This window comes from Sceloporus undulatus, chromosome 10, assembly GCF_019175285.1.
Source record: "Sceloporus undulatus isolate JIND9_A2432 ecotype Alabama chromosome 10, SceUnd_v1.1, whole genome shotgun sequence".
NCBI classification, from domain to species: Eukaryota; Metazoa; Chordata; class Lepidosauria; order Squamata; family Phrynosomatidae; genus Sceloporus; species Sceloporus undulatus.
Genome location: NC_056531.1, coordinates 9,212,623 through 9,226,759, shown reverse-complemented (window position 1 = coordinate 9,226,759; position 14,137 = coordinate 9,212,623). Strand labels below are relative to the sequence as shown.

General features: G+C 42.3%; 2 protein-coding genes across 5 annotated transcripts in view; one reads left to right on the top strand and one right to left on the bottom strand.

Moving 5' to 3' along the window:
* Positions 1–1,140, top strand: part of LOC121916709 — a 55,766-nt gene extending 54,626 nt beyond the window's left edge. For all 4 annotated transcript variants that reach the window (XM_042442078.1, XM_042442079.1, XM_042442076.1 and 1 more), the window contains one exon: positions 13–1,140. In XM_042442078.1, coding sequence (XP_042298012.1) covers positions 13–765 — 753 coding nt within the window. In that variant the 3' untranslated portion in view covers positions 766–1,140. The remainder of the gene's footprint in view (positions 1–12) is intronic.
* Positions 1,141–5,773: 4,633 nt separating this feature from the next.
* The window catches only part of CHFR (checkpoint with forkhead and ring finger domains), a 47,575-nt gene continuing 39,211 nt past the window's right edge, over positions 5,774–14,137 (bottom strand). The window contains 1 exon segment of the mRNA XM_042441612.1: positions 5,774–10,956. Coding sequence (XP_042297546.1) covers positions 10,914–10,956 — 43 coding nt within the window. The 3' untranslated portion in view covers positions 5,774–10,913.

Genomic DNA, 14,137 nt, shown 5'->3' with positions numbered 1-14,137 from the left:
TGTTCCTGCCAGGGCTTTTCTACATCCATGAAAAACCAGACTACAGTTACTCAAAAAGTAACCTCATCTGCAGAAATAGATGGAAACTCTCAACAGGCTTACTTGGACTCATCAGCCAGCACTGCATCTTACCCATTGACACATTCAATACAGAAAGGGTGCAAACTGAGCAGCAGGTGCACTTTGAAAAGATCCCGATTTGGAAATCCTTACTTTGGTTTTTTAACAAGTTCTCCCAGTTGCAGCAACCTAAGGCTCCCTGATCACTCCATGCATGCGGGTGATACATCTCTAGTCAACAGCTCAAGCCAAGGAGCAAAAATCACCCCTGAAGATCCCATCCAACTCAAAAGCAATGCAACCAGTGGCTCAAAATCCAAGGAGCTCCCACTAGAAATGGACAAGCCCAAACCTGTTTTCGTTATTTCTGAAGAAGGGGATGACCAACAGCCTTTGGTTTTAGCAGAGCACATAAATCAATGTGTAGATTCCCTCACTGAACCAAATGTTGTTATCCATAACCTACAGATGGCCATGGTGAGTGAGCAAGCAGTGGACTTCACTCTTCAAGCAGAAAGTTTTGCTGAGTCTACCAGCATCAGGACAAAGTACCCCAGTTCATTCAAAGATTTCCTGAAGGGCTGTGGTGCTTACAAAGACCAAAGCTATGTGCCTGTTTCAGATACTGGAACGGCTACGATCAGCACTCATCAGAAATATGACTCCTTAACTTCCCACAAATTGTGGCAAACCTCAGTTCAATAATTCTTCCAAATATGGTATTCAAACTGACACTGAATATTCAGGATTATGGATCTGAATGCAATATGGACAAACATTTCTTCAATCTTGAATGCAACCTGGATAATCAACACAGGAGGGGAGTGTGCTGAGGCAGTCTTGACTCTTTATTGGCATACTCTCTTATGAAGTTGTGCATTGTTGCACTTGCACCTCTCGCCTTAAATTGCACCTTATGCAAATATGAATTAAAAGGCGCATGAAGTTTTGATCGTATCTCACAAGAGTTCAATCTAATTCTAGCCACAGTTGGGGACAATTGCACAACACTGTGAGGTGGTAATCTCTAACAGGAGAAAATGCAAAGGGGTAAACAGTAAACTAAAATACTGTGCCAAGCATTCTTGATTGGTTTATCACTTTATTGAGGTAGAAGCAATGGTTTTGCTACTCATATGAACTCCCTTTTAAGGAGAGGGTTTATTTCTTAGCACCTGCAGAGGGCCAGTCAGTCCCTTTGCTTGGATGTGGCATTTGGATCAGGAGTCTTGTCAGCATGCCCCATGTTGAACAGTAACAGCTGTGAAGAGCTCTGGCAACCGAATAACCCATGTGTTATGGAATTATGAATGCACACTCTATGGAAATATAAAAAAAGTGTTCCTTTTCATTGCTGAAAGAAGTTTTAAGGAACTTCTAAGAAATTCCCATTTCATCAGACCCAGTGAACCTGCTAGTAAAGATGATTCACAGCAGCTACAATAAACCTGCGTGCCACAATGTATGCCACCTTTCATTTCAGTGACACAAAATATTGTTCAACCCTCTGTGGTAAACATTTTTGCCACAACCAAAAAATGTGGAGGTACATTTCATAAAAATTGGAGAAGCGTTCATGGAAAATTCCAGTTCTTTAACAGTTCCCTGGCACACATTCATAAAATATTTCACATTTTACAATATGTTGTTTGTTGTTAACTGCCTTTGAGTTGATCTCGACCCACGGCAACCCTGTGGATGAGACAGCTCCAAGACTGTCCTCCACTACTCTGCTCAGTTCCTGCAAATTCATACTTGTGGCCTCCTTAATCTAGCATGTGGTTTTCTTCTCTTCCTACTTCCCTCCACTTTCCCCAGCATTATTGTTTTTTCTAATGAGTCGTGGCTTCCCATGATGTGTCCAAAATATGACAGCCTAAGTTTTGTCATTTTGGCTTCCAGGGAGATTTCTGGCTTGATCTGCTCCAGGACCCATTTGTTTGTCTTTTTGGCTGGGATCCTCAGGCTGTCAAGGATCCTTTTTGGCTGGGATCCTCAGCCCTCTTCTCCAGCACCACATCCTCCTATCTGCGTTCCTCACTGTCCAGCTCTCAAATGGTAAGGAATACAATGGCCTGTATGAGTCTTAACTTTTGTGTTCAGTTGTATATCTGCATTTTAGGATCTTTTCTAGTTCTTTCATAGCCGCTCTTCCCATTCTTAATCTTCTTCTGATTTCCTGGCTACAGTCCTTGTTCCTGTCAGTATTCCTGTCAGGTTCCAGTGGCATCATTTTGCCATCAGTTTTCTAAAAATGAGAGCATAGAATCATAGAGTTGGAAGAGACCGCAAAGGCCAACCCCATTCTGCCATGCAGGAACTCTCAATCAAAGCATCCCCGACAGATGGCCATCCAGCCTCTGTTTAAAGACCTCCAAGGAAGGAGACTCCACTACTCTCAGAGGGAGTGTTTTCCACTGTCGAACAGCCCTTACTGTCAGGAAGTTTTTCCTAATGTTGAGGTGGAATCTCTTTTCCTGTAGCTTGCATCCATTGCTCCGGGTCCTAGTCTCTGGAACAGCAGAAAACAAGCTTGTTCCCTCCTCAGTATGACACCCCTTCAAGTATTTAAACAGGGCTATCGTATCACCTCTTAACCTTCTCTTCTCCAGGCTAAACATCCCCAGCTCCTTAAGTCATGGTTTCCAGACCTTTCACCATTTTAGTCGCCCTCCTTTGGACACGCTCCAGTTTTTCAAGATCCTTTTTGAATTGTGGTGCCCAGAACTAGACACAATATTCCAGGTGGGGCCTGACCAAAGCAGAATAGAGTGGCACTATTACTTCCCTTGATCTAGATACTATACTTTTACTGATGCAGCCTAAAATTGCATTGGCCTTGTTAGCTGTCGCATTGCACTGTTGGCTCATGTTCAACTTGTGGTCTACTTGGACTCCCAGATCCCTTTCACATGTAGTTTCATTCAGCCAGGTGTCTCCCATCCTATATCTGTGCATATTTTTCCCCACCCTAAGTGCAGTACCTTACATTTCTCCCTGTTGAAGTTCATTTTGTTAGCTGTGGCCCAACTTTCTAGTTTATTCGGGTCATTTTGAATTTTGATCCTGTCCTCTGGGGTGTTAGCTACTCCTCCTAATTTGGTGTCATCTGCAAATTTGATAAGTATGCCCCCAATTCTGTCATCCAAGTAGTTAATAAAGATGTTGAATAGCACTGGACCCAGGACGGACACCTGTGGGACCCCACTGGTCACTTCTCTCCAGGATGAAAAAGAGCCATTGTTGAGCACCCTTTGGCTTTGGTTGGTCAACCAATTACAAATCCATGTAACAGTTACTTTGTCTAGCCCACATTCCACTAGTTTGTTTGCAAGAATGTCATGGGGAACCCTGTCAAAAGCCTTACTGAAATCAAGATATACTATATCCACAGCATTCCCTTCATCTACCAAGCTGGTAATTTTATCAAAGAACGAGATTAGATTTATCTGGCATGACTTCTTCTCTGAAACCCATGTTGACTTTTTGCGATTATGGAATTGCCTTCTAGATGTTCACAGACTCTCTGTTTAATGATCTGATCTAGAATCTTTCCTGGTATTGATGTCAGACTAACTGGTCGATAATTGTTTGGATCCTCTTTTTCCCCCTTTTTGAAGATGGGGACAATGTTTGCCCTCCTCCAGTCTGCCGGGACTTCTCCTGTTCTCCAGGAGTTCTCAAAGATTATTGCCAATGGCTCCAATATTACATTTGCCAGTTCTTTTAATACCCTTGGAGGTAGTTCATCTGGTCCTGGAGATTTATATTCGTTTAGATTAACCAGATATTCCTGTACTATCTCTTTACTTATTCTGTGCTGAAATTCCCCTATTCTTTCCTCCCCTCCAGCATCACAGGAAGAGCATGGCTGTTGTCTGTGGCTGCACCTACACTGTAAAAATAATGTAGTATGACATCACTTTAACTGCCATGGTGCCACCCGGTGGGATCCTGGGATTTTTCGTTTAGTGGGGATCCAGAGCTCTGGCAGAAGTTGCTAAATATGTCACAAAACTACAATCCCCAGAATTCCATAGCATTGAGCCATGGCAGTCAAAGCAGTGTCAAAGTGCATTATTGCTGCAGTGTACATGAGACCTGAATTGCCAGAGGAAGAATCTAAGCAAAGAATAGGAACTGCCCGGGAGAAAACAAATAGCGGTATCTATCAGAGCTACTGAGTCAATACTTTCCTTTAACTAGAATAATAGTCTAGTTTAACATTCTTTGCCTTGTTGAGGTTTTTGTCACAATAAAAGCATTGTTAACCAGCTCATGTATGTTGGGCTGAATGGGCAACCGCCCAGTTACTGTTTGTTAATGACCAGAGTCCAGCTAATGATCACTGTGTGTTTTGCATTTCAATTCCCTCGCACTCGACTGGTTCTCCTCTATCCAAGAATGTGTCCGAGAATCGGCCATCTGAGGTCACACTCCCTGCATCTGAACTGTGCTGTAGTCCATGAACAGGGCTGACCTTCTCACTGGGCAGAGTGAAGGGACTGCCTCAAGCAGCAAGATGCCAGGACCGGTGAACTGTACTGTTCCCTGCCATTCAGAGGGTCTGGCTATTTGTGCCTCACGGTTCATCCCTTCCACGGTTGCGGTAGGGAGACACTTGCTGCTGTGCCATACCAGCAACCTGACACCCCTCTCCATCCCCTCCCCATGGTGCTTCTCCCAACAAAAGCACCAGGAAAGCTTGGGTCAGAACAGTCCTCAAAACCCTATGCCAAATAGGCTCACTTCTCACAAAACAATAGGCTTGAATGTTTTGTTTTTTGGTAAGGAAAACTTGGAAACCAGTCCAAATGGACACTAGGTAGCAGGCTTCAAATCTGGGTAAAACATGACCAACCAGGTCATAAGGCAACCCTACCATGGGTCCAAGTGGCATCATTGCCATCAAGTAGACACACAAAGACTGCTGCTCCTTGGCCTTTCTTCTGCCACAGCTTGCAAAGAAAAGGTGAAAAGGCAGCAGGAATCGGTTCCAACGGTTCCCAAATTTTGGTCCTCCAGGGCTTTGGGACTTCAGCTCCCAGAAGCCCCAAATGTCACAAATTCTGGGAGGTGAAGTCACCAAACATTTGGAGGACCAAAGTTTGGGAGTCACAGAGCTAGGCCTGTGGCAGTGCTATTTGTTTGAGGAAAGAGCTCCTTCATGTGGCACCCTCCTTTAGTGAGTCTGTTTTCTCATCCAGCCTTGCTGCCAACTTCTCCTGCTCCTCCGCCTTAGCCATGCCACACAGGAAAACTGAGCAAGGATAAAGTAGATGCTCCCTTTCTCCATCACCATTATTCTCAGGGCCAGAGTAAAAGAAGGTTGAAGAGCCCTTGCTGGAACAATGATGATGAAGAGGAGCAGTTGAGGGTGGCTGCTCCGGTGTCAGCCAATATCTCCTAGATCAATGTTCTCCAAACGTTGGTCCTCCAGGTGTTTTGGACTTCAACGCTCAGAAGCCCTAGCCAGTTTAGCCAACAATTAGAAATTCTGGGAGATGACATCCAAAACATCTGGACGACAAAAGTTTGGGAAACACAGTGCTAGATGCTTCAACAGTGCCAACTCCTCACACTATGTGAAGTCAACACGTGTGTTTAAACGGAACAGAGTATTCCAAGTGCAGAATTTTTGTGTGCTTTAGCTGGCTCAGAATCCAAGCCCATATAGGAAAATCAGAGCAAAAAGAAAAAAAGGAAGCATTTCCATGAGTAAACTTTTTAATTTTTGAAATCACTCCGAAAAGTTGGAAGAACTGTGCGCCACCTTCTTTACAGAAGAAATTGCCTGAGAAGGTGACTAGGCCTTATTCACTAACAACAGGTTTCCCACCAGATCTGTTCCAAAAACAGGACATCCTAAATCCTCTTTGTCTTTTGCGTAGAGGGAAAGACAAAGCCTGTGCTTTAGAACAGTTACAATAAGCCAAACAATTTACAGTTCTTAAACATCACGTTTATGAACTTCTCACATTAACTAAATATTAGCTGGCTGATCCACACTTTTATTTCAATTTAAAGATGCACTGAAACACGTAAGAGTATGTAATACCCATCAACAGTGATGCTCTTCGTTACTTAAAAAGCAAAAAAGATTAGAGGTTGCTTCACCCGAACATTTGTAAAATTAATATTTTCACTTTTTTTAAAAAGGTAGAACATATGCATGAGGAAAAAACACGTTTCATTCCATTGCACTACTTCAATCTCCTAATGCATAGAAAAGTAGATACAGATTTTTTATTTGAATAACAGAGAGGGCTTCTCAAAGGAAATTCACAGCCCTCTGACGCACAGATAGTTTCTGATCGTTTCACATTTCCTTTTATTCATAGTACAGCAAAGCGCAGAACAGGCATATATGCAATGCTCAGTACGAACCATTATAAGTACGAACATTTTAAAAAATCTGCCCAGAAATTCCAGTCTATTTGCCATCAAGTGGGAAGTCTCCACTGGAATCCAATGTGGAACGGAGGAAAAAGCAACAGGGAAAGGCAAAAGATACCCCTGGACATATTGAGCAAAGGGCTCCTTTTTCCACATATGCAAAGAATCTGCTTACGCACATGGCCTGAGATGAAAACAGAGAGCAAGCAGCTGGAAACACTTTGCCTGAGAGAATACAACTGTGTGCATTTGAGATATTTCCCAACACTTTAAGAACTAAAAAAAAAAGCTCAGACGGAACTGGAATTTCGAAGCCTAGTCTTAAATTTCTTAGTCACAAATAGAGCAGATCCAATGAATGGGAAATCAACACTTGTGTAAATCTCATTAATTCAATGGATCTCCTCTAGGTAGGATAAGTAACTCAACCTAGACCTAAGTGTATAGTTTCAGCTGTCAAAAAGGTGAATCATTACTCCAGAATAGCATTTTCTGTGCAAAAGTGTAACTAGAAAACAACACTATCCCATAGTATTTATTTTGTACAGCATAACAGGTATTTTAAAGTCATGCCCATCCATACTTGGTGCAAACCTTTACAGTCCTAAGTTTAAACCCAACGGGTACCTAATAGTATGTTCTTTTCCTTGAACATCAGCAATTCACACATGAATGCTGAATTAGCTATATTTGAGAACTTACACGCAGCTCCAAAAATGTAGGCTTGCTGAACATTGCCACTCTTAACATCTTTGCCTCAGATGAAGAAGCCAGTGATGCTCTAAATAGCTTGCATGATGTGTTTTCAACATTTTGGTTGGCTAATAAAGGTATCATTCTTTTGTGATATTTGGGGTTTGTTGTACATTGCTCCAAGTAAATCTTGTTGCCACAACATGTGGTTAAGCCTATGCCAGAGATGAGCATCTAGCCCTCCGAGACTGCAATTCCCATAATCCCTCACCATTGCCAAGTTTGGGAGAAGTGATGGGAGTTGTAACCCAATGTCATCTGGAGGGCTATGTGTCCCTCACCCTGGGCCTAAATATGGGGGGAACTGTCTTCTTTTAAGGGGACTGAAGGTTACTTGGCAAGATTAAGAAAAGAAAAAAAGACCTGAATAGCAGTGAGAAGGCTGTATGGTCAAGCATTTTCCTCAACACACAAACATCCCTTTCTATGGCAAACTAAAATATCTGGAAGAGCTAGGCTAAATCCCACTGGCTAACATGCTAGTGTTCAGTTTGGGAAAAATAGATATGCAAGTTAACTGTTGAAACTGGAAATGTCAGGAACAGCATTACTAGCTTGGACTGAGAGTTTAATACACATGCCCTTACTTTTGTTGTCTTTCTCTACTGATCACTTTCCTGCATAATGGTTAGGAGGTTACAGACTTTAAGCTGGAAATTTAAACCAGTATTGTAGAAACAAGTGTATGCACAGTGAGGGGGGAAGTATGTCCTAGCCTTCCTTCTCAAATGGCATTATATTCATATGCTCCCAGAAGAGCTTAGAAACTTACTGCAATTCTACGCCAGTAATTCATGCTGGTTGGGGGATTCTGGAGTTCAAAAATAACTTTTCAAAGCTACAGCTTCAACAGTTGCCAGATTTAATGTCCAGTGCAACAACAGTGTTTATTTAAGTGAAACATTTAAGAGATCCATTCAGACTACAACATGACAATAAGCTCTAACTAGCTAATAACATTTTAGTTCCGTTTACATATGACAAATCTTCACTCCCCCCCCTCCAGATGTAATTTTAATTTTCCAAAAGGTAACCATTCTCACACATTGCAAAATATGACTTTGCCCACTTCTGCAGTTAACATTCTTTCAGGAGAACATCTTGACACCATATTTGAACATAGCGTCACAGCAGCCACTTCCTTCACAGTTGTTCCCTACATTCAAGTGGTAGAAATGTGGGTGGTGTGCATGTGTAAAATCACCTAGAAAGGATCAAGTGGCTTGATATGGCATTTGTACAGTTCTTGCCTCCTACCTCATCCATTTCAATGTTACTGAAGTGGTGGAGGAAGCAAAAAATAAGAAAATAACTCCCACGTAACTGAAGGCCTATTCAGGCGTCACAAATGGAGTGTGCTAACCCGACTTTTCTGTCCTTGCTTTGATAGTGTGAAAAGAAATGGTTCTGAGAAGGAGGGCCTCTCTTTTGGGTCTCCACTAAAAACAGAAATCTGAAAATTCCAAATTCAGGCTCTTCAGAATTGTGTCTTTTTACACAACCAAAATGACCAAGGAAGTAGAGGAGTTAGTATGTTCCCTTCTTTCTGTGTTTAATGTCTTTCTAAAACAACTAGGGCTTATAAGGAACATTAATTGAATCAGACTGTTTGCTCAGATTTAGTCCTACTAAACCATGTTTCGGATACAGTCTGGGTGCTCAAACAGACTGCCTGAAGATGGAAGCGCACTCTAGTTAAAACAGTCAACAAATACAGTGAGTAGCTGCTTAGTTTTTCTTTTCTTTAAAAACATCTGTCAGGAGCCAGTAGTTTGAGCTCAGTTGGTAAATAGGTTACACCCAGAACACTTTGGAAGCTCTATTTTTTTTAAAGCCAGGAGAGATAGAATGAACTCTGCAGAGTTTAAAGTGACCAATCCTTCAGTCCCATCCTTAAAAGTACACTGGAATGGGACATAAGAGCCTGCATTAGCTTGCTGGTTTCTTCCTTTGAGTCGGGTCTCACATTACTATTTCAGGCTATGGAAGCATGCTCCAAAACCATTCCCATGTCTAAAAATGTAATGCAGGTTGGATTAATAACTTTGGCATGTCGAATCCCAGTGATTTTAATGGGCCTAATGGGATGGACTGTAGCCATTATTAAGTTTAAAGGAAGACAGAGATCCTGGCAAGGTGTCTGCCAGCATTTTTTCAAAACAATTATTAATCTATGCTGTAAAAATATACACAGAAGCCTTATTTAATTTATTGCTGAACATCTGCTAATTTAGCAATAATTAATGCCATAAAGTGGGGGCTTATTTTGCATCCTACCACTGAGGTCCCCAAGGCTGCTGTCTTTTGTTTTACAATCTGTCCAACAATTAATAAAGCAAAAATATATTTGTTCACAGACACTTTCCAAGGCAATTTGTATTTATGAACTTATTTGTGCTACTTAATCTCAAGTCAAATGGATACTTTACAAAACGAATGCCGCCATGCTGAGCAGATGAAAAATCCTGCTCTTTTATTTATGCAGGGGAAAAAACTCAGTTAATGTGACAGTATGGACAGACTAGATCCAGTCATAGACAAGCACTTTTAAATCCTATTGATGGTTAACGGCTGACTGGATCATGTCAGTTGCTTTGTTGTCTGGTGAAGATAAAAGGAGGAAAAAAGGAAGGATTTCCAGGGCAGCTGTATGGGGAAACGAATGCTAATCATGTAAAAGTAAAAATGTACAGTTGTTCAAAAATACAGCTGCAACTTCTCCTTTAATGTCTTGTGAACTGTGTTGCTTAGTAAAAGAAAGCCCAAAGCAGAGATCTCAAACTGACTGTAGAAAAATTCCCTCAAATACAGTGGATATCCAATCAAGAATTTGGACCATTTGTCTTGTCTTAGTCCCAGAAAGAATGCTATTTAATAGAGAAAGAGGATTCAGAAATTCTAGGGAAACAAAAAGATGAAATTGAAAAATAAAAATTCCCAGTTTTTCTCAACCACTATAAAAGAAGGCAGGTAAAAAAGGGCATTACAGCACTCAGCAAAGGCATATGCAAAGTGTTGTAGAGCAGAGGACGACCCTGGGAGGGTTCATGTAGTAACTGGATGATCCATGCCAAGTCCAGTAAAGATCTTTTGGCAGATGTTCATTTGTGACAGACTAGGATTGTGCAATCCATCCCCTCAGAAAGAGACTTGTAGGACACAAGGGGCTGTGAGCATGAGTGGTCAGGGGACTGGTCCCCAGAAATAGTTAGCCCATTCCTAAATTAGATGGACGAGTAGTTTTACCTACCTATGATTTTCTGAATCACCTGCTCACTGGTAAACCCACTTTGTATTTTATTCCACAAGCAACAGTTGTCAATCTGTTTTCACATACATAACAATCCAGTTTCTTCCATCCCCCTAAATTTACTCAATGCTCTAAGTACCCTTTTAGTCCATGAATGCTGTCATACATTACGTATGAATGCTGTCAAACATGCTGAAACAGGAAGGTTAATCAGGTTTACTTGTTCAATTCTCTTTAAAAAGAAGAAGAAGCAGAACAGAACAGAGAACAGCAGAAGATCCACCTTTCTTACAAGCTGCAAAACTTTACCAAATAAAAAAATATCACATCAGAGTACCTGATGTAAAGAGTTACCAACTCCCTGCTATGAGGGAACAATGAAACGATTACTGTTGAGTCTGCATTTCAGTTTTAACTCCCTTTTTACAGGTTGAAAGTATTCCAACAAACACATTCAGTTTTTGAACCGGGTTTGCTCACAAATGTGATTGAACTTCCTGCAAAACAAACAAGAAAAAAAGAGAAAAGAACAGAAAAAGCAAGGAACAGAAAGTTAAGATGGGCACAAAAGGCAACGTGAAAGAGACTGCCATTCAAAAACTGTCAGTTTCCCTTTTAAAAACACTCAGAAGTATCATTCATATTTTACCTCCTTTTTCTAAGACTGAAATCAGACAGCTAGTTAATAGAACATTTTTGTTTTATGTTTTAGAATAGTTGGCCCTCCACATTTGTGGCTTTGCCTTTTGCGGATTTGATCATTTGCGGCTTTAATATGTCCTCTCTAGAAATCTTTAAGCCCTCCAGTGCAACTCTGCCAGAGGTTGACCATAGAGTTGTGCTGAAGAACCTAGAAGTTCCTAAAGAAAACACTTCTCTAGGCATTTGTAGGTCCTCCAGCATGATTCTGTGATCAACTTCTGGCAGATGTTAATTATAAACCCTTTCAGAACAGGGCCACATAGCCTGAAAACCCCACAAAAAACTATGGATTCTGGCCATGAAAGCCTTTGATTTCACAAAAAGAATAATGTTTTTTTAGTTGCAGTTTTTCAGATTCACGGGGGTCCATCACCCCTAACCGTTGTGAATGTGAAAGGACCACTGTATGTTGTACAGATCAGCACAAAGTTCAGACCCCAAAAAGTTCAGTTCAGACAACACTGACCCACAAACACATCAGAGATCTCTCTAAAAATATACTGTTAAATGTATTTTAAATGCCATCATAGTAACTGTAAATGCTGATATCAATTAAAAATAAATCTTTTATTATTAGAATGTTGACTTTAAAATAATTATCATAAATAGCAACAAAATACAACCTTGTTAATGAAACTATAGAAGTTATTAGCCTATACTTAAAAAAAAAAACTATCCCGATGTAAAGGCTTGTTTCCATGTCAGCTGTGTTTCTCTCCATGCCACAGCAGTGGAAACCTTCTTTGTTATTGTTTTGTGTCTTCAAGTTGCTTCTGACTTATGGCGACCCTAAGGCGAACCTAGCATGGTGTTCACCACGGCTGAACATGGTGGTAAGATTTGTTCAGAGGGGATTTGCCATAGCCTGTCTGAGGCTGAGAGAGTGGGTTTCCAGGGCCAAATGAGGATCTGAACCCTTGTCTCCGAAGCCCAAACCAATATGTCACGCTGGTTCTCAAGGAAACCTTCTACCCCATGGAAACATAAAGAATTATTATCTAGTTAGGAAAACAAACAGCCTTCTAAAGGGAGAGCAGAAATGAAGGCTATGTCTCTCTTCCTTTGCAGCAAGAATGGAAATTAAGTGGAGGAGAAATACAATCTTCCTGGGTCAACTCAATCACCAACATGGAAGAACAGGTTACTCACCTATAACTGTGGTTCTTCGAGTGGTCACCTGTGCCTTCACACAACTGGGGTATTGCGCCTGCACAGAGATTCCATTCAGAAGCTGACAAGCTGAGCAGATTGGTGGAAGCCCCTCCCACTCCCATGCACTGAGCATGCCCAGTCCCGCCAATCTTGCTCCTCCTTCAGTTCAAGTCTGCCGCAAAAACATGGCAGGGACCTGACTGAGGGGAGGTAGGGCAGGATTTGTGTGAAGGCAAAGATAACCACTCGAAGAACCACAGTTACAGGTGAGTAACCTGTTCTTCTTCTTCGTGGTCTCTGTGCCTCACACAACTGGGTGCCTAAAAAGCTAACCTAAGGAGATGGGAAGATCACTGCAAAACAGAGGAAAGGACAGCATGACCAAAAATGGCATCCGACGAGACTGGAATCTAGCTGGTAGTGGAGGCTGGGGCCACAAAAATTGAAGGCTGGGACCATGTGGCTGCCTTGCAGACATCAGGTAGAGGGACACCTCTAAGAAGACAGCAGAGGAAGCAACAGCCCTGGTTGAGTGTGAACATACACCAACAGGAAGAGGTGTTTGGTCAGCTCATAAGCCAGAGAAATAGTCTTTGAGCAATCCATTTTTAAAATCTTTGTGCAGAAAACAGGGTGACCCTTCCTGGAACCACCGTAACAAACAAAACAACCTTGGTCAACCTGAACTCAGCAGTGTTGAACATAAAAAAAGCCAAAGCACGGCGGACATCCAGCATGTGCATAGTCTTTTTCCACAAGGCGTAGATGGGTCTGGGTAGATATTGGGTAGAACAATGTCTTGAGAAAGGTGGAAAGGGGGAACCCATCTTAGGGAGTAATGAGATGTCTGATCTGAGAATCACTTTGTCTCTGTGGAAACAAGAAAAGGCTCATCAGAATGCAACGCCGTCAATTCAGAAGCACGTCTGGCTGAAGTTATGGCCACAAGGGAAGACACCTTGTGTCAACAGTCTCAGGAGGCTGAGCCCAAGGTTCAAAGGGAGGCCTAGTTGCTGCGTAAGCACCAAAGATAGAGACCATGTCGGGCCTAGGAGGCATCGGAGGATAGTAATGGAGGCCTTTGAAGAACTTTTTCATAGTTGGCGTGGTGAACCAGGAGGCTGTTGGCGGCAATGGCAGACAAATAGACCTCCAGGGAAGAGAAGGCCAAACCTTGATCACGAAGGTGTAAAAGGAAGTGTAAGGCTGTAGAAAGGCTCACGGGACTGGAGGGTTCAGCTCTAGCTGTAGCAAACTCACAAAAGTGACTCCATTTGTAGGAGTAGGATCGTTGGTAGAGTTTTCTAGAAGCTGACAAGACCTTGAGCAATTCAGAGGTTCAGGGTCTGATCCTCAAGCTGTCAGGTGTAAACTGAGGAGTCTGGATGAAGGACCACTCAATGAGAGTGAGACAGAAGGTCCGGCCAACTCGGGAGTTTGAAGTATTGACCCTGGACAGGTGGAGGCAGGGGGGTGAACCAGGGTTGTCTCAGCCAGAAGGGGGCCAGCAGAATCGCGTTGGTTCTGTCTTGGTCATCTTGGTCACAAACTTTGCTACAAGTGGTAGTGAGGCCTAGAGGAAGTCTTGGTTCCAACTGCGTAGGAATGCATCTCCAGGGAGCCGTATCCCCTGCCTGCCCTGGTGCAGAATTGTGGGCCGGGCATTGTCCAGAGTGGCGAAGAGGTCCAAGTGGAGTCCCCCATCGGGAGGCGAGAGTTGGAAGAATTTGTCCAGAAGGGAGACAATCTTTCCTCGAGAGTAGGGGAAGACGGAGTGGAACAGAAAACACCACGTGGAGGAATATTGAGAATTCTATGGTGTAG